The sequence below is a fragment of the Oryctolagus cuniculus genome, chromosome 2 (assembly GCF_051225735.1).
Source record: "Oryctolagus cuniculus isolate XC-2025 breed Fujian yellow rabbit chromosome 2, ASM5122573v1, whole genome shotgun sequence".
NCBI lineage: Eukaryota > Metazoa > Chordata > Mammalia > Lagomorpha > Leporidae > Oryctolagus > Oryctolagus cuniculus.
The window spans coordinates 133,955,205-133,979,709 of NC_142868.1; the positions used below are offsets into that span (position 1 = coordinate 133,955,205).

The following is a 24,505-nucleotide window of genomic DNA, read 5'->3' on the forward strand; positions in this document are numbered from 1 at the left end:
CCAGGCCACAGCAGAGAGCTGGATGGGAAGTGGAGCAGCCGGGTCTTGAACCAGCACCCATATGGGATGCTGGGGCTTTAATCCACTGAACCACAGCGCTGGCCATAAATAATTTTTAAAAATTATATAAGCACAGAGGTTTGAAAAATATGCTTCTGAATGAATCGGTGATGAAATCAAAAGGAAAATTCTTTGAAATGAACAAGAATGGAAACAATTCTGATCCAGATCACCCTGTGGGAGGCAGGAACCCCAGCACTTGACCCATCTGCATTTGGGGGACACTGGCATCAGGCGTTTCAGTGTCCTAACTGCTAGGCTAACCGTCCACCCCTGTTGGTATAATTTCTAGTTTTACACCATTGTGGTCAGAAAAGAGGTACAATACAATGTATCTTTATTTATTTGAAAGGCAGAATGACTGCACTGGCCAGAATTGCACCATATGGAAGCCAGGAGCTGCTTCCGGGTCACCCATGTACATGTAGGATCTAGTGTCTAGGCCATCTTCCACTGTCTTCCCAGGCCATAGCAGAGAGCTGGATCAGAAGTGGAGCAGCTGGAATTTGAACCGGCGCCCCCATGGGATGCTGTAACTGCAGGTGGCAGCTTCACTCACTACACCACAGCGCCAGCCCTGACAATATAATTTTTTAGAAGTTTGTTGAAGGGCCAGTGCTGCAGCATAGTGGGTAAGGCCACCATCTGTCAGTACCGGCATCCCATATTGGTGCCGGTTCAAGTCCTGGCCGCTCCAGTTCCAATCCAGCTCTCTGCTCTGGCTTGGAAAGGCAGTGAAGGATGGTCCAAGTCCTTGGGCCCTTGCACCCACATGGGAGACTCACATGGGAAGAGGCTCCTGGCTCCAGATCAGCACAGGTCTGGCCATTGAGGCCAACTAGGGAGTGACCCGATGGAAGACCCATCTCTTTCTCTCTTCCTTTCTATGTATAGCTCTAACTTGTAAATAAATAAATCTTAAAAAAAAAAAAAAACAGAAGTTTGTTGAGGCTTGTTTTATGGCCTATCCCAGAGAATGTTCCATGTGCTGACAAAAAGAATATATCTTGGGGGCTGGTGCAAGCGGGTAAAGCCATTGCCATCCATATCGGTGCTGGTTCGAGTCCCGGCTGCTCCAGTTCCAATCCAGCTCTCTGCTATGGCCTGGGAAAGCAGAAGATGGCCCACATGAGAAGACATGAAGGTAGCTCCTAGCTTTTGGATGGGCCCAGCGCTGGCCATAGCCATCATCTGGGGAGTGAACCAGCAGATACAAGACCTCTCCCTCTCCTAACTCTGACTTTCAAATAAATAAACAAACCTTTTTAAAAAAAGATTTGGGCCAGTGCTGTGGCTCACTTGGTTAATTCTCCGCCTGCAGCACATATGGGCGCCGGTTCTGTCCCGGTTGCTCCTCTTCCAGTCCAGCTCTCTGCTGTGGCCCGGAAAGGCAGTGGAGGATGGCCCAAGTACTTGGGCCCTGCACCCACAAGGGAGACCAGGAGAAGCACCTGGCTTCTGGCTTCAGATCGGCGTAGCTCCGGCCGTGGCGGCCATTTGGGGGGTGAACCAATGGAAGGAAGAACTTTCTCTCACTCTGTCAAATAAAAAAAAATTATGGGGCCATCACTGTGGCGAAGTGGGTTAACGCCCTGGCCTGAAGTGCCGGCATCCCATATGGGCTCCGGTTCTAGTCCCAGCTGCTCCACTTCTGATCCAGCTCTCTGCTATGGCCTGGGAAAGCAGTGGAAGATGGCCCAAGTCCTTGGGCCCCTGCACCCATGTGGGAGATCTAGAAGAAGCTCCTGGCTTCAGATAGGTGCAGCTCCGGCCGTTGCAGCCAACTGGGGAGTGAACCAGCAGATGGAAGACACCCCTCTCTGCCTCTCCTCTCTAACTCTTTCAAATAAATATAAAAAAAAAAAAGATTTGAAAGGCTGTGTGAGTGTGAGACACACACACACACACACACACACACACACACACACAGAGGCATCGACATCTTGCATTCACATCTAAGTTCATTCCCCGAATGCCCCAACTGCTGGAGCTGGGCAGATCTGAAGCCAGGGGCATCATCTGGGTCTCCCACATGGGTGCAGGGGCCCAAACACTTGGACCATACTCCACTGCTTTCGCAGGCACAGTAGCAGGGAGGTAGATTGGAAGTAGAGCAGCCGGGACTTGAACCAGTGCCCATCTGGGATGCTGGAGCTGCAGGCAGCGATGTTTACCTTTACGCCACAGCACCGGCCCCTATAGTGCCATTGAACTCCGATGTTTCTTGCTTTCCTGCCTGGGTGATCTGTGCCCTGCGGACAGTAGCCCGGTGACAGGAGTGCTGGGCTGGGGAGGCTGGGGCCGAAGACAGGCGGCCGATTCCATCTCGGAGGCACAGTGGGTTCTGATTATGGGCACATCGCCTCAGTCTGGAGACAGTGCGAGCCCCTTCTCGGCAGCAAAGCCACCATGTGCACTCTGGGCGGGGCTCCAAGCCTGTGACAGCCAGGGATCCTCCCATGCCATCCTGAGTCCTTGGAGCTGAGGTGCCCCTACTTTCCCTGTCCCCTGCCCTGGGGAGCCTGGACCTCTGCCCTTCAGGCCTTCCACACGGAGGACGGGGACCTAAGTGCTGGGGTGATCCCAGGTGCCTCCGTAGGGAGCTGGCTCAGAAGCAGAGGGGCCGGGACCGGAGTCGGGCACTCGGCTATGGTCATTGCCAGCTGCGACCTCAGCGGCTGTGCCATCTGCCGCTCCGGACTGTGTTCAGTGTCTTTATTTGGAGTGGTTGTGCAGTTTAGGGAATTATTTTATTGGCCTCAAATGGAGTGAGCTCTTGGGCCTGGCAGCATGGCACAGTGGGTTGAGTGCAGGTTCCCCTCTTCCAGTCCAGCTTCTTGCTGTTGCCCCTGGGAAGGCAGCGGAAGGTGGCCCAAGTACCTGAGCCCCTGCCCCCCATGTGGGAGACCAGGACCAAGTCTCTGGTTTCTGGCTTTGGACTGGCCCCGACCTGGCTGTTGCAGCCATTTGGGGAGTGAACCAGAATATGGAAGCTCTGTCTCTCCCTCCATATTACTCTGCCTTATCAAACAACCCAATAACCTTAGACAAAAAAAGCAAGGAGCTCTTGATGGTACCCCTGCCAGAGCCATCTTTGAGACAGCACCGGGTGTGGTGCTGGGGCTGCAAGCAGGTGCCAGGGCCTGCGGGGCACTGGGACACAGTGAGGGCGTACTGCACCCCAAGAGCCACCCCGAGTGGGGAGGGGGCTTGCAGTGGGCAGGAGCTCAGTGGGAGCCAGAACCCAGCCACCTGCTCTAAGGAGCACAAGCCTGCAGAGCCACCGTGCTTCCGGGGCCTGTCCACCCCCAGGCTGAGGTCGTGCCCTCCTCTTGGGCACATCCGGACTCCTGTCTTCAGCTGGATGACCTGGCAGGTTCCCACCAGAGGACAACGTGCGTCTTGGTCCATGGGTCTTACGCTGTGGAGGACAGGGCACGCTGGTGTCAGATGCCTGTGGGTTTGAGCCTGGGCCCTGTCATTTCCTACCTGTCCTTTGACCTGAGAGGCCTCCCCTGGGTGCTGCTTCAGAAGGCTCTGTGTGGTCCTCACCCAGCAGGGCCCTGCCTGAGGTGGCAGGAATCTCGGTGATCAGGGTACACGTGGTACTGTGTCTGAGTGATTTTCTCCAGAATGTGCAGTGCACAGCTTCCACAACTGTGCAATGTAAGCGCTCAATAATAGTGGCCAGGAGGGGCAAGAATGAGGACAGTGAGGTGTAAGGGTAGACTCTGGACTTGACAGGTGCCATCATGTGACCAGGAGAATGATGGGAAATTTGGTAGATTGTGGCAAGGTCATTTTTAGTTACCCTGAGTTTAAGACTTTGGCCCTGCCTAGTCCAGTAGCTCAAACCCATGAGGGCAGTCAGGAGCTGGACTGGGGTCATGGCTGAGGTTTGGTGGCTGAACAAGACCACCGAGGGAAGGCTGTAGGCTGTGGAGAAGGCTGAGTGGCTTCCCATAGGGACATTTGTTTTTTGAGAAGCAGAGAGCGAGCCCATCCACTCCCCAAATGCCCAGAGGGAACCGGATTGGACTGCGTCGAAGCTGGGAACACCATCCCAGTCTTCCCCTGGGTGGCAGGAACCCAAATCCTTGAGCCGTCACTGCTGCTCCCGGGGCCTGCCTTAGCAGGAAGCTGGAGTCAGGAGCCAGAGGAGGACCAAACCCAAGCACTCCGCTGAGGGACAGGCGTCTTAGCCAGCCCCTTACCTGGATGCCTGCCATGGGCATTTGTGTTTAAATGGCAGGAGGGCACAGAGGGGCCCTGCCAAGGGGGCAGGGGGCAGGGATTGTCCCGGCTGTGCAGCGTGGGAGCAGTTTCCTGGGTACCCCGGAGCAGAGGCTCTGGCCTAGCAGCCAGCTCTCCCTGGAGGGAGAAAGGCAGGGGTGAGGAAGCCAGGAAGGGGCCCGCCTCGTGGGGAGCTGCTACTGACCGGAAGCAGGGGAACGGCAGGTGCCTAAGGCCGCCGGAGCTGCAGGGGCGTGAGGCTGGAAGCCCCAGAAGGCGGGGGATGAAGGAAGCCAGGGGTGCCAGTGAACATTGGGGCAGGGGATGGGGGAGGGAGGGAGGGACACACAGACAGACACCCACCTACCTTCCACCTGCTGGTTCACTCCCCAAACGGCCGCGATGGTCAGGGCTGGGCCAGGAGCTCAGTCCTGGTCTCGCACGTGGGTGGCAGGGCCCAAGCAGGACGGTCACCTGCCACCTCCCAGCAGAGCAAGGGCACTCAGATCTCGGACGCCGGCATCGTGGGCTGGGGCTTCCTCCCTGGTGCCGCCACAGCAGTCCAGGCCCAGGGGCTTCTCCTAAGATGAGCAGGACGCGTAGCTGGGTAGGAAAAACCAACACTTTGAGAAAACCTGCATTCTCAGTCCGCTTCGGAGGGCTCTTAGTAGCGTGAAGAAAAAAGTGCATTTCCCAGAGGCTGGAGCCGGGAGACCTGGCGCGCGGCCGGGCATGGCCAGGCCACCGTGTGCTCCAAGGTGGGGTTTGGATTTGTCACCTCAAGCTCTGCAGACAGCGGGAGCGAGAACGAGGGTCTTTACTGCTCGCCGAGGCCTGAGGGTCTGGCACTTTTACTTCTCACTTCGGTAGTAGCAGTAGTAGTATGGACTCTCATCTCTGTCCCACATGGTATCATCAGCCTGTTTCATAGCCAATGACAATGACAGAGGGAGGTGAAGTAGCTCATGTCACACCCCACCCCTGGGAGGGGAGGGGCCAGGCCCTCACAGAGCTGATCACCTTCGCCAGTCGATCGTGGGGCTCCCTGGTCTCGGTGCTCAGCTTGGGGCTGTGTGATCTCCCCGGAAGCAGCAGTACTTTAGTCTAGAGGTTCTTCCAGGAAGACGGGGTGGGGGGGTAGGGGTAGGGTCTGAAACTGTTTCCAGGAAGTTCGGGACCACGGATGTGCTCACGGGACAACTGGTAGACGCAGGCGGGTGTAGCTTAGTTTGGCTTATGGCCGCAGCAGTCGGCGCCTCTAGTGTTCAATAATGAGAGGGGGGTGATGAAATGCCTTTCTATCTATACAATGAGATACCCAGCAGCTATTTAAAGAGCTGTAGCTCTGTTAGGGATGCCTAAATATTTAAATTAAAAAAAAAAACACCACTATTACTGCATTCCATTTAAAAAATATACATACCAGGGTGCTTGATAAAGTTCATGGAAAATGGAGTTAGAACAAAACGTGAAGTCCATGCACTGGTCATGTTGCTCATACCCATGGCCGCACTCACTCGGGAAATGCCTGCAACCCATCATGCGGCTCTTGGGTCACTGGAAACTTCTGCCCTCCTGTTTTTTTGTTTGTTTGTTTTTTGTTTTTAACATGGGACGCGGAGCTTGAATAAGAAGTGGATTTACGGCTGCCCAACTGCTCCATCAGTCTCTGTTGGCCCTGGTGACAGAAAGGGGATGAACTAGGTCTCTTTTTAAAAAAGGAGTAAAGCAAGTTACCACACCAGTGTGTGCCCCCCCTCTCCTTCCCTCCTTCATACCCTCTCTCTCCCTCTCACACACACATACGCAAGTGCACTCCTGGACATCCATATGTGCCAAGGCACTCCCACTGGAAATGAAACCTGTTTTGCTCATGTGGTTCCATGAGCTTTCCTGTCTGGAGTGGCCTCCCAGGACACGGCTCCCACCTGCCGACTGCCCAGCGGGCGGCTTCTCAGCCATGGCATCAATTCTGGCTGGAGGTATGAAGCTGGTGGATGGATGCTCCTGTCCCCTTCCTCAGTCCAAAGTTTCCCTTTCACACCAGCTACCGCTGCAGCCGGCGATCCCCGTGGCCCCAGTGGGATCATCCTCTCCTCCACGGCCAGCAGAACCAAAAGGTGCCGATTCTTTAAGATTTTTTTTTTTTTTTTTTTGACAGGCAGAGTGGACAGTGAGAGAGAGAGAAAGGTCTTCCTTTTGCCGTTGGTTCACCCTCCAATGGCCGCAGCGGCCGGCACACTGTGCTGATCCGAAGGCAGGAGCCAGGTACTTCTCCTGGTCTCCCATGGGGTGCAGGGCCCAAGCACTTGGGCCATCCTCCACTGCACTCCTGGGCCACAGCAGAGAGCTGGCCTGGAAGAGGGGCAACTGGGACAGATTCCGGTGCCCTGACCGGGACTAGAACCCGCTGTGCCGGCGCCGCAGGCAGAGGATTAGCCTAGTGAGCTGCGGCACTGGCCCTTTAAGATTTTTATTTGAAAGACAGAGTTAAGAGATCGATCTTGCCTCTGCTGGTTCATTCCCCAAATGGTGGCAATGGCCAGCTGGGCCAGGCCTAAGCCAGGAGCTGCTTCTGGGTCTCCCACGTCAGTGTAGGGGCCCAAGCACTTGGGCCATCTTCTACTGCTTTCCCAGGCACATGAGCAGGGAGCTGGATCGGAAGTGGAGCAGCCAGGACTCAACCCAGTGCCCATATGCGATGCCAGCACTGCAGGTGGAGGCTTAACTCGCTGCGCTGCTCCAGAAGTTGCCAAGTTTAAGGGGAGGAACGCATCTCCGAGTGAAAACAGGGGCAGAAAGACAAGAGGGACAGAAAGCCAAGGGAGGGAAAGGCTGTCTCTGCTTTCCAGCCTCACACCCCGTGTTCACAGCTGCCAGCCCCCGCAGGTTGCTGCAGAGCGGACAGAGGGCTCCCCTGTGCACCCACCGCACGCCGCGGCCAGGGGAGCAGCGCGTGCACCTCCAACACCACGCTCTAGTTCTGGTTCAGGGAGGGGAAAAAAGAGAACCCACACTGAATTTGAGTGCAAAAAATAAATATAAAATTTATTAAAACACCCACAATATTTTAAAGATACCAGGAGTAATACAGTTCACAAACCCAGTTGTTTGTGTAAATTATAATAAAATACAAATCAAAAAAGGATACATACTTGCAATTTCTAGGCACCCTAAATTAAATTTACTGAAACACTTAGGGGGGCAGGGAGGGAGGGCAAGGAGGGGTCGTCAGGAGGCAAACCAATAAAAGTAGAAGGAAAAAATATTAACAAAAAGGTAGAAATTATACAAAATAAAATTATCAGCATAAATTTACTAAGAATATCTACAGTTTAATAATACACATCCTATTGCCTTGAGACATTGCAAAAAATCTACCATTCATCCATCAACCCCAGATAAACTTCATTTCAAGTAGCCACAGTTTACAAAGTCAAGACGGAATATTCAAGTATGGTTGTTAAGTTCACCTCCATTGGAAGCCAAGTAACCAAACAGGAATTCAAAGAGATAAGAAATAAAACACATCAGAAAGCTACAGGAGTTCTAGGTTAAGTCTAATGCATTACTATGCCACCTGTCCTTGTTTCTTGAATAAGAACACATGAAAAAAATGACATCACTCCTGTTTTCTCCCCCTTTTTCCCCCTCAAAAAAAAAAAAAAAAAAAGATATGGAGTTGGAACCAAGACAATTTGGAATGTTCAAATGAGCCAGTTGTGTGTTAACCGAAACCCCCGGGAGAAGAGTGAGGAGCCACCCCCTGGATGACGGGCGGGCGTCCCGCCAAGGAGAGAGCAGGACAGTACCACTACGGAAGCATCCCTGATATCAGAAGAGAAGCGGAGGAGGAAGCGGGGCAAACTGCTCGCCGACTCGGGCACAAGGCGGCCAGAGCCCCACGCGACCCGGGCGGCAGCCTCTACTGCTTTGCTCTCGCCTGCACGGCCCCGCACTCCTGGGAAGAGCGCAAAGCATGTATGAGTGTGGGGCTGGACAGCCAAGGCGGGGGCGTGCACCTTTGGTCCAGGGGACGCTGGAGTTGGCAGCTGGCTGAAGAGACAGGATGCAGAGACAGCACTGGCCACGATGACAACGGAGAAAGCTCAATGAGATGGGCACAGGAAATTCACATTGTATCCAAAGCAAAACTTCAACTGAAACAAAGTCAACCACGCCGCCGCCCCGCCCTCCAGGGCGTGCGCTGACTGCGAAGAAGGAAAAGCCCAACGACCCGGATTCTCCAAGGCCGAGGACATCACCCAGTGGGCAACCCACAGGTGCCAGACCTTCATGGAATCTACTACACTCAAGTTGTCACAACGTCCTGTTTTGAGGTATTTAAAAAAATTGTGACAGTGGATGACACAAGAAAATGGAGCTTCCTGTTGAGTTCTTAAACAGCAACTTCTGTGGACCCAAGAAGAAATTGAGAATAGCACCAACTAAAAAGCAGCCCAGTGGCATCGAGGGAGCAGAGCGCACTCCTTCCCTTAGCTTGGACACAAGGGATCATCCACGAGAGGCAGAAGCACCCGAGGAGCAGAGGGGACCCCTTGCCCGGCACCAGACAAGCAGATGCTCCCCGACCCCTCCCGCACCCTTGAGACTCCCAGAGGCATCTGCTTAGCACCCTGGGCCCCACGCGCAGACGGTGCGGCCCTGGCTGTGAGAATGCCTGCCCCGAGAGGCAGGAGCACCCGACTCCCTTTCTGCAACCCTCCCCCAGATATCCCCCTCCCTCCTCAGGCCTGAGAAGACACGCGTCAAAGCCACACACACCTGCCACGCCAGGCGGGGCGGCAGCTAGCTGCCTTCTCCACTTGCCTTTGTGGGTTTTTTTTGGCCACCAAGGGAAGAATAGTGAAACACAAAACACAATTGCTCAGAGCAGATTAGAGCACGGTAAACAGAGGTTTGAGAAGACAGCACCGGAAGAGGGGAGGGACGAGAAGCCAGGAGACTGGAGCCCACCTTGTTTTTGGTTGGTCGTGGTTTCAGCACGTGGATAGCACCTCAGCAAGACAGGATCGGGGACAGTCACATTAAACACCATAGCACCATTTTATTTAGACGATTTCAATTCATAAAAATGCTTCCTAGTCCATAAAACACACCTCAGTAACAAAAGGAGAGAGACTGGTTGAGGCACATCCGGGATCGCGGCGTTTCCCACCCCCTGCTCGGTCTGCAGCCTCGCGGTGGTTCAACTTCAACAGAGAAGTGGGGTTGGATCTCTCTCAAGGCCATCAGTTACCGTCTACTCCCTGCCAACAACCTCACGCGTCTACCTGTTGGATGCAAAGCCCATAGCTCTGCCCCCTTCCTTGCTCTAGCGTTGTAAAAAAAACCCTGCTCTGAAAGCCTCCCTTTTCCGAGAGAGGCTGGGGGGACGACCAAGAGGGGCAGGTGCACCCTCTTTCCATGCCGCCAACTGTTGTCTCAGGGAGAAGGCAGAGCAGGACCCGCGAAGCCAGGGGTGGGGAGGGGTGAGGAACGTAGGCTCTGCGGAAAACCAGACCCAACAAAAACAAAGCCTCAAACCCAGGCGTCGCCTTCGGCCACGATTTCCAAGGGTGAGAATAAGGGGTTCTGGAGCTAGCACCAGTTATTGAGAGAACCTGCTGCGAAGCAATCGTTAATTCTGAAAAATCTCTTAGCACAGAGCTTCGCAAATGCTTCCCTTGCACGCAACAGGCAGGGCAAACAAAACGAAGGGAGAGTGGCACCGGCCCTGTGGCCGGCCTGGGGCGCACTGGGAAGCTGTCTCGCGGGCCCGGTCCTCCTCTGCTGGCCTATTATTACTCTTACAACCTGGTCATGCTGTTAGGTTCTGTAGTTGCGATGGCTTTATTTTTCTTCTCATGATAAAAATGTCTGTTAATCATCTTTAGGACTTTAAAAAAATGACAGTGCCAGTAAAAAATAAAAAATTTGATTTTTCTCTTTACGAAACCTTCAGCAGCAAGGGGGAGACAAAGAGCTGTGCATAGTTAACTTTTCCAACACACATCTAAAGCATGCTAGTTGCAATGACTGAGCTCTGAGGTAGGTTATACGTGTAGTGTTAGAAGGAGCATGGGCTCACGCGGCCACGGCGCCACCCAGCTCTCCAAACACCGGCGGGAGGGGCCGGCGGGGTCGCCTCTGCCTCACCTCTCAGCAGCCTGCTCCCTATGCTGGGGGAACAGGCGCTGTCGCATGCTTTCTGCTTGTACCGGGTTCTCCTTTCATCTAATGGCTTTGCTAGCAAAGGGCGAGGAGGGGCAAAGAATACCGAACACACAGGCGGGAAGATTCACACAGGCCACGCGCAAGAATCACCTGGGTTACATTCGGGACCTTCCAAACCAACAGCAAACCTGGGGCTTCCACGGTTCACTCAGACGCTCACATTCTCCAACTGTTTCGGAAAATAGCGTATTTCTTGCTTAGGATCATTTAAAATCAAGTTTTCAAGGCACCCCCGCATCTACCTAAGCACGGAGTCAACTGAGACCTGCATAAAAGTACTGATGCGATAAGCAAAATAGCATTTAAAGGACCCAACTCTTCCTCAAAACTAGAAAATTAGCATGCTCGTTAAAGACTCTGCTTCCTTTAGCTTGTCAAACTGAAGGTCAGAGGTTTTCCTATAAATCTGAATTCTGAATAACTCTAAATCCTGATAAGCTCTTGGGTATTTATTTCAAAAGCAATAATATTTCATTTTTCGTCCTGTAAAATAAATGCGACTTTACAGAATATGGTAAAAGTGGAGGATAGACAAAGCACATTAAATATTCAGCTACTATTTACAGGTTCTCCCACAATTACATGTTAAAACTTTTTTTCAAGTTGCTGTTTAAATCTAGGCAAAAGTGCTTAAAAAAATCTTTCACTATTTACAATTAAAACCAGACCACATAAACGCTCAGGCCGGCTCGCGGGTCACGGGGCAGCTCTCAGCTCCTACCCAAGGCACCTGGAAACTCAGGAACTTGCCTTTAGCATTGTCATCTGATTGTGAAACTCGACGTAAGAACAAAGACCCACAGCTGAATAAAACTGCTCAATAAATAGCTACCGTTCATCTCGGGTCACGGCGAGGCCACGTTCCTGCGTGTGTCTGGACGAAGCACCCCTCCCCCCCACTCACCACACGCATCCCCAAGGGTAGCCAGATGCCATTTCTGCTAATAGCACAGGAAAAGAAACACACACTCCAAGAAGTCTGACTTGCCGAAGACGAAGCGTTGCTTCCACCTGTCAGGCCCAACCTGTCTCAACAGTGTCACAAGAATTAAGCACCACATTCTCATTTCAAAGAACTGAACAAATGCACCAGAATTTTAGAGCGGGTGTGTCCAAGTGGGGAGGAGGGGAAGGAGAAGATGACCGAATGGAGACATGGCACCAATGAGGGAGAGAAGTCCTAGCAACCTGCTGAAAACCTGCCACTCGCGAACTTTACAGTGGGTAGTGCGGCCCCTCCCCCACAGCGAGCGCGGAGGGGCGGGCTCGGGTGAGGCATGCACCATTGTCCAATGTGGAACCCCAGCAGTAAGGGTGGCTGTGTTGACTGCCGTTACCTTGCTGAGCTCCCGCAGGCTGCGACCTGCCCATGGACCTCAAGGCCTAGCACCACACTACAGCACCAGGGCCACCCGGCTTTTCACAGCTTGCGTTCAACGTCTTGTTTTTAAAGATACAGTAGCCCTTTGCCTCCTTATCAGAACAGACTTTGGGGGGCATTTACAAAAACTTCCACTAAGACAAATTCCTTCAGCCCAGAATTCACCGGCTCATCTGCGTGGTGGAAACGGCTCCCAGGGGCCTCCCGGCTGCCTAGTGAGCCGTGACATCATGTGACTTGGTAAGTAACGGACAGAGGATTCAGTGTGGAGACTAGCAAGCTCGAAGCTGTCTACTTCCAACCTGGTTTCTGGGGAAATCTCCGCCGGCATCTCGAGGGCTGGGCAGAGGGTGCACCTGCGTCCCCCCGCCCCCAGCTGCAAGCCAGTGATGTTTCTCTACAGGCTCTCCCGCCCTACAGGAGAGGACAGACTGGGAGGGAGAGACCAGCTGGGAGGCTGCACCCCTGCACCTGCCCCGAGAGGCCGGCGGCCCGGGCCCAGCCAGCCTGAGCAGGACCAGGCTGGAGGCCTTTCCTGCCGACCCTTTACCATTACTATTGTCGCTTAAAAAAAAAAAAAACCCAATAAATACACATTTTAAATGGAATTCAAAACTACTCCTTTGTGAAAGGACACTATAAACTTTCTTTCCATTATTGTGATATACAAGGATAGAGTTTTAAAAACAAAGAAAATAAAACCCTCCTCCAAACAAGGGAAGAGGAAAAAAAAGTGGAGATATAAATATTAAGATCACGGAAAAAAAGAATCACCCGACAGCCGTAGTTTCTTCTTCAAAGTGCTGGGGAAGTAGGGGCGGGGCGGGTCAGTTCTGAGGTTTGGACCATAAATACATATATACGATATGCGCATCTATATATGTATAGAGATAAAAAGACTTCTGCACCCCCAACCCGCCCCCAGGCGTGAGGGCAAAAGCACCACAGAGGCAGCTCGGGCCGGGCCCGACGCTGAGGTACGCTGGCTCCCGGGCACCTAGATCCAGCGGCTGTAGGGGCCAGTGACCTTCGTGTAGGCGTAGGAGGACACGGTGACGGCCGAGTCCGTGGGCACGGCCAGCGCCTGCCGCGTGGGCACGGCGCCCTTCTTCTCCTTCTGCTGCGGCTCGGCCGCCGCGGCGCCGCCCCACTTGCGCTTCTTGCCGTAGAGCTTGGCCTCCTGCTGGCCCAGGCCCAGGCGCGCCGCCTCCTCCTGGCGCGCGCGCGCCCGCTCGGCCAGCTGCTTCATCTTGGCCTCCCAGAGCGCCAGCCCGTGGTTGGGCTGGTTGAGGTTCTTGTGCTGGTAGAAGACCAGCGAGATGCGGGTGGGGTGGCAGCGGTTGGGCTTCTTGAGCGGCGTGGTGGCGTGCAGCTCGCGCCGGGCGCACTCGATGAGGATGGAGCCGTGCGCCGGCGCCACGGCCACGCCGCCGATGTTCTCGTCCAGGAAGTTGTGCTCGCTGTCCGACCACAGCTCCTCCTCCTCGTCCTCCGCCGCACGCACGCTGCCGCCGCCACCGCCCTTCTCCTCCTTCACAGCCCCCTGGGCGCTGGGCTCCTCGGCCGGACCCTCTTCCAGGCCAAAGGGCTCCCATAGCTTGTCGCCGGGGCCCAGGGGCACGCCGAGGGCCTGCCAGGCCTTGTCCAGCTGGCCCGCACCCGGCGTCGCAATCCTTCCCTCGTCCCCTTTCAGGGGGTTCCACAACTTGTCTTGCAGCCCGGGTGCGCCCACAGCCCACGGCTTCTCCGGCAGGCCGGGCCCAGCCAAGGCCGGGGCGGTGCCATTTCCGAACTTGCAGGGGCTCCACGGCTTGCCTCGAAGGCGGCCCCCGGGGTGGGGAGCCGGCTGCTGCCCTTCGCCGCTGGGGAACAGCCCCCACTGGCCCTCCGGGAAGTGGGAGGGGGCCAGGCAGTTGGCCCCAAGAGAGCCAAGCTTGTCGGGCACCACGGCCGGGCTCTCCCCAGCGGAGAACGTGCCCCAGCTGCCGCCCACACCGTTGGCCCTCTTGGGGGACAGGCTCGGGCCTCCGGAGTACTGGCCCCACAGATGGTTAGGTCCCCCGTTCTGCGATGCCTCCGGCAGAGCCGTCTTGCCCACCTTAGTGAGCTCTCTGGGCCCGGCTTCAGCCTGTACCAGCGGGTCTACTGGCTCTTGCTTGATGGATCTGCCATAGCAGGTGGAGCTCTGAGCAAAAGGCGTGGGGTCCCTGGGGGCCTTGGGAAGCAGATACTCCTTGGGGCCTGGGTAAGCAGGCTGCTGGTGGTGAGGAGTGGGGAGGTGGGTGTCCGCGGGGACAGCCTGGCCGGGCAGCTCGGCAAAGTCAGCACCGCCGTAGGCCGGGCTCAGGCTGCTGTGCAGAGCGTGGAGGTCTGGCTTCTTCTCAAAGCCACCACTGCCGCCGCTGTGCCCCCAGGCGCCAGGGCCCAGGAACTGGGAGGGGAAGACGGGGTTGCTGGAGGGAAAGCCGTAGTAGCCGAACGATGGGAGCGCGTACTTGGAGTGGAAGCCATTGACGGAGGGCAGGCTGGGCTGTGCATAGTAGGAGTGGTAGGAGTACACGCTGTTCATGCTGTAGGGGTCGGAGGGCCGGCAGCTGCCCAGCACCGAGTAGCTCTCCACCACCGCGTTGCTGCCGTACTTGAAGGAGCTGAAGTGGTTCTGCGGCTCCACCTTGAGCGAGGGCTTCAGGCTCTGCTGCGGCAGTCCACCCTTCAGGGACAGGCCTGTGGAGGGGACAGGGCGAGATGGGCAGGGTGCCAGGAACCCCTGGGCTCAGAAAGGCTGCCTCCCCAAGGTGGATGCCGGCATCCTGGACGAGGGCCGCCGGTTTGAGCCCTGGCATGCCACAACCCGTCCAGCTTCCCGCTAAACAGCATGGGGAAAAAAGAAGGTGGCCCAAGTGCATGGGCCCCTGCCGCTCACGTGGGAGACCCTGATGGAGATTCTGGATTTTGACTTTAGCCTGGCCCAGCCACAGCTGCTGCAGCCGCTTGGGGAGTGATCTCCGCCTTTCAAAAGCATTTTTTTTTAAATTTCCCTTTTCTGGAAAGTCAGGACAGGTGAGGTGCGAGGTACGCCTGAGCTGGGACCAGACTTGCTCCTGGGCACTACCTGGCACAGGCCCCAGCCTCACTGAGGGAGGAGACAGGTGGCCCTGAAGGCCCGGCTCAGGCAGCACCCATGGCCCTTCCGCACCACCCCCTGTCCTGCCCCGGGGACTGCTGTGGCTCCCGGTGAGCTGGGCAGCATCGCTGCAGGTGCTGGCGCCCCCACAGGGAATCCACCCATGGCCCTGCTGCCACTCCTCTGAGCGGGGGCAGGAGCGCGCACAGGGGGCCAGGTGCTCCCAGTGGTCAGCGGTAGGGCCCGTGCAGCGTCAGGATCTTTGTCACGGAGGCAGCAGGGGCCCCAGGACTCCGTCTGGAGGCCCCAGCGAGCTGCAGGAAGGGGGCGGGCTGGGGAGTGAGGACCGACACCAGGGCAGGGCCACGCGGTCCGGGGCAGCGCCCCCACACACCTGGGTCGGCCGTGACGCCGGCCAGCTCCAGGGCCTCCTGCTTGATCTTCTCGGGAGTGCTCAGCTTCTCCTTCTGCATCTTCTTCTTCTCGGCGGCCGCCTTCCTGGCTTCCAGCTGCCGCTGGCGGCAGGACTTGGCGGGCTCGGGCAGGCGCCGCACCTCACGGGGGAAGGCGGTGAGCACCTGGATGGCCCCGCTGCCCACCTTGGCGTTCTGGTTCTCCTCACTGCCAAACTCGTCGGTGCTGGCCATCTTGTACAGGGGCAGCACGTGCAGCTGCTCGTCCTCGGGGATCTTGCCCACGCAGCGATTGTCTTCCTTGGTCAGGGTGCAGACCTGCCCAGGCAGGGGGAGAGCGCGGACACGGGCTTGGAGGGCTGAGATGACCACCCGTGCTTGGCCAGGACTGGCAGCCCTGCCCTATCCGGTGGCAAAGCGTTGCCCTGTGTCACCCAGGAGAGCCTCGGACCTTCCACTTTATCCTCATCCTGAACCCTCAGCCTCCTTTTCCTCTTAGGATACTTTTCCCTTGCATTAAAAACTCTAGGGGCCGGCGCTGTGGCACAGCAGGTAAAGCCGCCGCCTGCAATGCCGGCATCCCATGTGGGCGCCGGTTCATATCCTGGCTGCTCCACTTCCCATCCAGCTCCCCGCTAATGCCTGGGTAAAGCATCAGAAGATGGCCCAGGGATGAAGTTCCTGCGTCAGTACTGGCCACTGGGACCATCTGGGGGAGTGAACCAGCTGATAGAAGATCTCCCTTTCTCTCCCTCTCTCTGCAGCTCTTTCAAAATAAATAAATCTTTAAAAAAAAAAAAAAAAGACACAAAACTCTAGGTGCTGACTGTCGAAAATCTGGGCAAACAAAAAGGAAATGATCTATCTCCACAAATCCATCATCCAGAATCCATCACTGTGAATATTGGGTCCTATAAGCACACACGTGCACACCGTTACTTTCTGGGAATTAAATTGGATCTTTATAACCTCACCTTCATCTTAGCATAGTATGAACAATGTCCTGTGCCTTATATATCTCCCACAGTGACTCAGTGCTGCATGGTAAAAGGGTACGTCAAGAATTTTGTGCAAAAATGGAATAAGAATTTTATACAAAAAATTGAAATTCATGCAGTTTTCTCATAATACACATTTCCATGAACTTTCTGAAGACCTCATGTTTACTCCCTTGTTATCAAACACTCCAACTTGTTTTTCCTACCATAAACAATGCCTTTTGAACTATTCTTTTAACTAAACTTTCCAAGACATTTAATTCTATAGAATAAGTCTTATGAATTTAGAACTGCCACCTCTTGCCAAACTGCCCTCCAAAATTATTCCAGTTTTTATCCAAACCAGAACACAAGTTTCACTTTTCTGACAGTTTTGCCCATAATTTTGCCATTAATTTCTTAAAACACTTTCTGCTCCTTATTAAAATGTATCTTCATTGTCGGTTCACATTTCTCAACAAGGTTTGCTTTTTTCAAGTTTACTCTCTACACTTGTACTGACTGCATTTTCTTATTTTCTGTAGCTTTTGGGGTCTTGATCCTGGGGAGACTGCCCTTCCCAGGGCTAGCCAATCCTTAGAGAGAGAAAATAGCTCCCTAAAGGTACGCCTCTAACATAATATGAACCAACCACTCCTGAGCCCACACTCCAACCATCTCCCTTATCAAGGCCCCACAGCAAGCCAAGATTCCCCGGGCTCTCCATCACCCCAGGCCCGGTAACAGGCAATTAGGGAGCCCCTTCATAGCCCAGAGCCTGCTGAACTCATTCTGACCAGCAATCCTGAGCTTACACCGCATGCCTGCCTCACACCTGTCCCGCTCCTGCCCACACTCCCCCAGGAACAGTTCTGGGCTGCTGCTCCCCCTTCTTGCTCCCTGCCTCTGGGCTGCCCCTGGTGCTTCGCCATGTAGTTCCCAGGCATGGTGTGCCCTGGGCAGAAGCTCCTTTCTTCCTCTGTTTTCCACATCTGCTTGTTCTACCATCTTTGGTTAGAACAGATCCGTGTGCTGAACCTAACTATGTCTCGTCCTATTCCTTTTGCCTATTTTTACCCCCCCCCTTTTTTTTTAATATTTGAGAGGCAGAGAGCACACTCTCATCCACTGGTCCACTCCTTAAATGCCAATGACAGGTAGGGCTGGGCCACGGCAGGAGTTGGGAACTCAATCCAGGCCTCCCATGTGGGTGACAGGTACACAATTAATTGAGCCATCACCACTGCCTCCCAGGGTCTGTATCAGGAGGAAGCTGGCGTCAGAAGCCAGGGTCAAATAAGAAACCCAGGCATCCTACACTGCTGGGACCAACACCAACCCCTCGGCTTTTTCAGAGTAGCTCTAAGTCACTCATGCATTGCTTCTTGGCCTTTTGGCTAAGATCAAGTAAAAAGTCAATACTATTTCTCTATCACCTGCTACAAGTGTTGTTGCAGTCAGAGCTCTGTGCACTGTTAGCATTTTGCCAATCAACCAGACACCTGAACATATATGCACATACACAGGCAGCTACATAAAATTCGACACCAATGAGATCGCATTATCTACGCAGGCTGTTCTGTGATCAGCTTGTCTTAACTCAAGGGTAACTCAGTTGTCAAGTTATTCAGCCTTTCCACTCTGCTTATGGAATTTTACTACTGAATGGAAACTGAACATTTTCTGGCATCAACTTTATTGCTAAATACTCATTTTAGAGTCCTCCTCTGGCATCAATCTCTAACCAGACTGCTTCTTCCCAGAACACATGGTCTTTTCACCACTCCTCCACTCTGACCAGACTCCTGTGCACTACTGGGTTGGAATGACCATCAGCCCAGTTCCCTCCTCCTAAGTCCCAACGTTACATGCAAACCAAACTAAAGTCAAGTGCAAAGGAGACAGAAACTGTGCTTCTATCCCTACTGTGTGAAAGATGCAACTGTCAAAAGACACGGTCATCCAGATTTTTAAACAAGTCAAGGCCAAAAAAGATATTCACAAGGATGAAATTTAAATGGGCAAGCAAAATACTAACAGAAATACAAAATGAGATGGAATCGTCTGTCTGCTGCCCAAGTAGGCAAAAACTAAAAGGATGGACACCATCCAGTGTGGCCAAGTGAGCAGGAGAAGCAGTGCCCGGAGGTGGCTGGCGGTCAAGGTCGGGGCTGCAGCACTGCACTGGGACGTGATGAGGCGGCCCCTCCCTGTGGTTTAGGGAAGCGGCATCTGAAAGCACTCGCTGCCCTTCAGTGGAGGACAGGTGAAATAAACGATGGCAGTGCCATGCAGCCTGCCTGCCTCGGGGAACGCCAAGGCCACCTTCGGCCATCGGCACAGAAAGCTCCAGCTACCCTTGAGTCAGGAAAGCAGGTCACAGAGCCGCTTATTGACATAACAGGACCCTGTCTGTGGACACAACCACCCAGGTGTCTCAACGGATGGCCATCAAAATGCTGCTGGCGGTCATCTCGCTGAGACTTCAGGCAAGGTTTTTGATGCTGTTGGAAGTTTTTGACAGTAAGGAGTTACTAAATACACAAAAAAACCCTCCACTTTTCATTTTAGAAAAAAATTACTTTTTCCTCCCCCAATTCAGAAGCTCTAGAATATGAGTAACTTTCCTGTGCTCTGTATCTCCAGTGCCTGCTGCTCCTCCCTGCCTCTCTCCTAAGCTTGGAAGGTCCAAGCTGAGAAACCATTTAATAGGATACAGACAGGAGCCTGCTCCATCTTGCTTCTCAGTCTTGGACTTGGGGATGGAGGATAAGGAGAAGAAATGAGATTCTGCAGGGGGAGCTTCAAGGCCCAGAGGAACACAGCATACAACTGGAAGCCAGGGGGCCCCCATCCCAGGTGGATGTGGGGGTACCCCTGCCTCTTCCTCAGCACCCCCCAGGGGCCCTGACTGCCCAGGACCTTGCTAAAACCAGAGCAGAGGGCTGTCGTGAGTTTAATCCCCACCTGCGACGCCAGCATCCCCCATGGGCGCCGCTTCTGGTCCTGGTTTCTCCACTTCTGATGCAGCTCTCTGCTGCTGTGCTGGGGAAAGCAGCAGCAGATGGCCCAACAGTGTTTCGGCCCCTGCCACCCACACAGGAGACCCAGATGGACTTCCAGACTCTTGCCTTGGGCCTGGCCCAACCCCAGCCATTGTGGCCATTTGGGGAGTGAACCAGCAGGTGAAAGTCTCTCCCTCTAACTCTACCTTTCCAATAAAGTATTTTTCAAAAATAAACACAGAGCAAGAAGATCAGACATCATCCATTTGCGAGGCTCCCCAGCGAGCCCAACCCTCTCCCCTCTTCTCCATTCCAACTCACTTCCTTGCTAACCCAACTGGCCACGAGGTGCTAACTACGAGCTAGGGTCATCTCCAGAGCCTCCCTCCCCTGCCGGCTCCTCATCTCCACTGTATCTAGCAGGCATCTCGGAACAGAATGCCTGCATTTTCACCTGATCTGATTATTCTCACCTCAGTAGGCGGGCAGCACGCACCTGGCAGCTCCAGCCTCCCTCACTCCGGGAATCACAGGCTCGGGCAGGGACTGTCCATTTTACTCCTTGGTACCTGCAGCCTGGGGCGTGCTGCTGGCACTTACTCTACACGTGTTCACTCAATGACTGAATCCATGAAGGGCTGGGCAGATTTAAAACCAGGTGTGCACAGAGACCTGGAACCACCCTTTAGATAGCCGGGGACTCCAGGTGCCCACGGTGTCTGCCTGCAACACAGGCTTGTCTGTTCTGTCTGGCGAGGGTTTTCTCTGAGTAGTGGGAGGAGCGGGAAGTCTGGCGGGGCCCCTCCCAGATCTGAGCCCACCTTTCTGCAGACTGCAGCTGGCCCCCTCCCAGGATCACCCTGCAGGTGGGGCTCCTTACCACGGTGCACCCGTTGTAGAGGTTGTGCTGGTCCTTGTGGGCGTGGGCACAGAAGTCCATGCAGGCTGTGACCCCCGAGAAGGGCCGCCCTTCCTTCAGCCCCAGGCGGCAGTCAATCGCTATTTCTTCATTGGTCACCTGTGGGGACAGCCAGGGAGAGCTGCTCATGTGACCAGAGGTGAGTGGCCCGGTCCTGCACCTGGACTGCAAGGCGAGGTCTGGCCGAGAGCCCTCTCAGGGCCCTGCAGAAGGTACCTCTGCCCTGGCCAGGGAACGTGGGCAAATGGGGGCAGTGGCAGAAGGTCAGGGGCTCAGAGATGGAGTGGGGTGCAGTCGGTGGTCAGCAGACAACGGGGTCCGCCGAGACCCAGAGCATCGTCTCACTTCTGGGTCCTGAGGAGCCCACACTCCCACGGCCCACCTGGGGCGCCTGGGTGGAGCCCCCGCCTGGTACCTGGTTCTGATAGGCCTGGGGCGCCAGCCGCTTGTACAGGGGAGCGACTTCGGTGGCCAGGTCCTGGAAACTCTTCCGGAGCACTTCTTCCTGTGGAGAGGAGCACAGTCACACAGGCCCAGCGCGGCTGGAAGGGAGCCCCGTGCAGAACTCATTCCCAGGCGTCACCGGGAAGGTGAGGGGCGAGGTGCCTGCGGGGTCCCTACAGCGTTCCCTTGGGGAGGGGGCTGTGCCACGTCCGTTTTCAAGTCAGGGACAGTGAAGCTCGCTAGGACAAGCCACTCTGCCCAGAGGTATCTCGGCCGCTCAGCTGCTGCTCCTCGAGGATCTGGGCCAGTGTGGCCAGGCCCACACACGTACACGGCCATGTTGTGCCGGCACACCGGGTTCTAGTCCCGGTTGGGGTGCCGGATTCTGTCCCGGTTGCCCCTCTTCCAGGCCAGCTCTCTGCTGTGGCCAGGGAGTGCAGTGGAGGATGGCCCAAGTGCTTGGGCCCTGCACCCCATGGGAGACCAGGAGAAGCACCTGGCTCCTGCCATCGGATCAGCATGGTGCACCGGCCGCAGCGCGCCAGCCGTGGCGGCCATTGGAGGGTGAACCAACGGCAAAGGAAGATCTTTCTGTCTCTCTCACTATCCACTCTGTCAAAATAAATAAATAAATTTTAAAAAATTTCATGAAAAAATAGAATTAAAAGTTTACTTTGGTGAAAGGAGACTCGAAATCTACACGTTTTCACAATGTGCCTTTTCCACAGATGTGTTTTTCTTTTTCATTTCATCTGGGAGGCAGAGAGGAGGAAGAGAGTGAGCTCCCATCCGCTGATTCACTCCCCAAGTGCCCACAACAGCTGACCGAGTCTGTGCTGAGACCACGGCTGGGAGCCGGGAATGCAGTCCAGGTCTCCCGACGCCTGGCAGGAACCCAGTTACCTGAGCCGCTACAGCTGCCTCTCAGTCTGCCGCAGCAGGAAGCTGGAGGAAACAGGTGTTCCGAGACGGCACCTGGGCATCTTAAGCCACCAGGCGGAACACTTGCCCCATCTATGGACTTTGTGGAGACCCCTGGGAAAGCAGGTTCTTGCTTTCATGTGGGGAGCACCCCAGGTCAGAGAAGCAGCAGAGCAGGCATGAAAACGCCGAGCAACAAGCGCGGGCCTTTCTCCACGTTAGAGGCAGACAGAACCTATGCGAGAGATTCCACGGCCAGCCTGGCCCAGAGCCTGGCGTGAGTCAGGGGCACAGAGTCCGCTCCAAACTCCAGCTGCTGGGCCCCGCCCTGCCTACTGTGTTAGTCACAAGCCACATGTGCCACTGAAATACAAATGAAACTTTAAATATAATTACTTACAAACCCCGGCCCCCTGCTGTGCTAGCCACATTTCAGAGGCTCAGTAGCTCCATGTGGCTCTGTGGCTACTGCACCGGACAGCATGACAGCCTTGGCCCCAGAGCACGTGCCACTGGCCCCGGCAGAGCACCTAGCCTCTCTCTGGCCCTCCAAGGGTGGTAAGCAGGGCTTACGGGTCTCCTACGAGGCCCTGAGCACAGAGTTTATGAGAAGAAAGCAGGAAGAAGATGGAAGAGAAAAAGAACCAAGCAACGGGACTGGAAATGGAAATCACCGCCACTCAGGCCGGTCTGGGCCAGGCTACCCCTCTGGCTGCTCTCCAGGCGCTGCCATCGGCACCAGGCAGAGACTCATGAGCTCTGGGGCAACACAGGCCTGGGTTCAAATCCTGCCTTCACCATGAACTAGACCCAGGGCCTTGACCAAGCCACTGGCCTCCCCTGTAATGTGTAGGTAATGGCAACCAGACCCTCGAGGGGCTGTGAAACTGACTGATAACCTGGGAGGCGCACGGCACAGTCCCCAGGGAACAGAGAAGTGCTGGTGGGAAGTGGAGCCCACGTCTTTTCATTCCTCTAATTCCTGCGGCGCCTCCATCCACCAAGGCGTGCACATCTGCTGCTTGGGAGGACCATGGATCCCACCTGAAGTGCAAGTCCAGTATCAAGGCAGACTATTCTACATTCACATGACAGCTAAAAGGCCAGGCGGGGTGGGGCAGATCTAGGTTTAAAATGCTTGGCAGGTGGGCCTAGGAAGGACCAAGCTTGAAGCACAGACGCCGATGTGGGCTGTGGTGCAGGAATGACATCCCCAAGCAAGTCCTCGCCCGGTGCAGAACGAGAAGTGTCCAGAGCTGGACGCTCGCAAAGGTGAGGCTGGGATCAGGACGTCTGCTCGGAGCCCAGCTAAGGGACCCAGTGCCCACCCTCCCAGGAGCTCAGGCAGGAGGGGGGCTGGGCATGCGGGAATGGCAACCCCAGACAGGCTGCTATCTTCCTTGTGCTCGGGATTCTGAGCAGTGACCACCTCTCAGGGTGGCCTTTGCAAATGGCAGAGCGGGAGCTGGTGGTCCTGCCTCCCACAGCCTGAGTGGGGCCTGGCCTCTGCTGTCACAGGGTTGAGACAGCAGCAGTCCCAACACCCGAGTGCCAGCCCAGTGCCCAAGGACCAGGCCAGTGAGGGCATGGCTACCTGGAGGGCGCACAGCAGCCAGGCAGGACCAGAGATGCTGCTGGGTGTCCAGCAAAGACCCAGAGGGTGGGCCGCAGATGGGGGCAGGGGGCGGCGCACCCTCTGCTGTGCCTCCCGGTCCTCGGGAGAATGAGGCAGACGGACACACCCCTGGGAGAGGGGGAAAGTCCCAGGCATCCCCGTGTTCAGAGATTTACCTAGTCTGGGGCACCTGCAGTTGCTAAGTAAGTTTTCACGGTCCTTGCCCCTCCACATACCTTGCTTCACAGCAAGATATGGTTCCGAAATGCCGAGTCAAACAAGCGCCACTTCCTGCCTGCCTGTGTGCCGGTCCTCCCTCCCAGTTCACGACACCAGGCAGCGGCAGGGCCTGTGCACCTGGCACCACTCTGCTCACCTCCTTGGGATTGTCCCCCGCGAGGCGGAACTTGCGAGGCGTCTTGCTCCGGGCGTATTTGCAGCCGTTGAAGTACATGCTCCAGGAACAACCGAAGGAGAAGGAGGCACCACAGGTGTTGGGGTCTTTGCCTTGGCAAGCGCAGGTCCGGCTGCAACAAACACCCCAGGTCAGGCACCAGGCGTAACCGTCCCCGAGTTCCAGAGTCGTCGTCCTCCTTCAGGGAAGGGCCTGCTGATGCCCGGTCCCCACCAGCCTCCCGGCACTGGGACTCACCCTCCGCTGGCCCCAGTCCTTTCTCGGATTGGCTGACCGAGTAGAAAGCCAGTTCTAAGCAATCTGTCTGCCCCCACCCCAAGCCTGAGGGTCTAACCCAGAGCCTGTTGTCGGGAGAAGCCCATGGGTTGAGATGGGGACAGGAGCTTCGCTGTGGCCAGCTCCAGCACAGACCACACCAACAGGACTAACGTGGCCCCCAGGGATTGAACAAGCCTGTTGCCTAGAGCTCAGAAGGTCAAACACACACCCAGGTAGAATTCCAACACTTGGGGCAGACACTGTGGCCCAGCAAGTTGGCTGCCCACTTGGGAGGCCTGATCCCGTGCTGGAGTGCCTGGAATCAGGTGCTGCCTCCGTTTCAGATCCAGCGTCCTGCTAACGCAGCAGATGATGGCCCAGGTGTTTAGATTCCTGCCAACCACACAGGAGACCGGGATGCTGTTCCTGGCTCCTGGTTTCAGCTGCTGCAGTCATCTGGGGGAGTGAACCAGCAGATGGAACATACCTCCCCGTCACGCTGA

At 55.4% G+C, this 24,505-nt stretch overlaps 1 protein-coding gene across 11 annotated transcripts in view; it reads right to left on the bottom strand.

The window, feature by feature from the left end:
- Window positions 1-7,314: 7,314 nt before the first annotated feature.
- The window catches only part of TET3 (tet methylcytosine dioxygenase 3), a 113,371-nt gene continuing 96,180 nt past the window's right edge, over window positions 7,315-24,505 (bottom strand). For 10 of the 11 annotated variants that reach the window (XM_089326290.1, XM_089326296.1, XM_089326292.1 and 7 more), the window contains 5 exons: window positions 23,706-23,856; window positions 20,765-20,854; window positions 20,311-20,448; window positions 15,430-15,766; window positions 7,315-14,635 (listed from right to left, as the gene is read on the bottom strand). In XM_089326290.1, the coding sequence (XP_089182416.1) occupies window positions 12,909-14,635; window positions 15,430-15,766; window positions 20,311-20,448; window positions 20,765-20,854; window positions 23,706-23,856 (2,443 nt within the window). In that variant the 3' untranslated portion in view covers window positions 7,315-12,908. Of the gene's footprint in view, window positions 14,636-15,429; window positions 15,767-20,310; window positions 20,449-20,764; window positions 20,855-23,705; window positions 23,857-24,236; window positions 24,459-24,505 lie in introns of those variants that run through there. The other variant, XM_089326297.1, reaches the window with a different exon arrangement.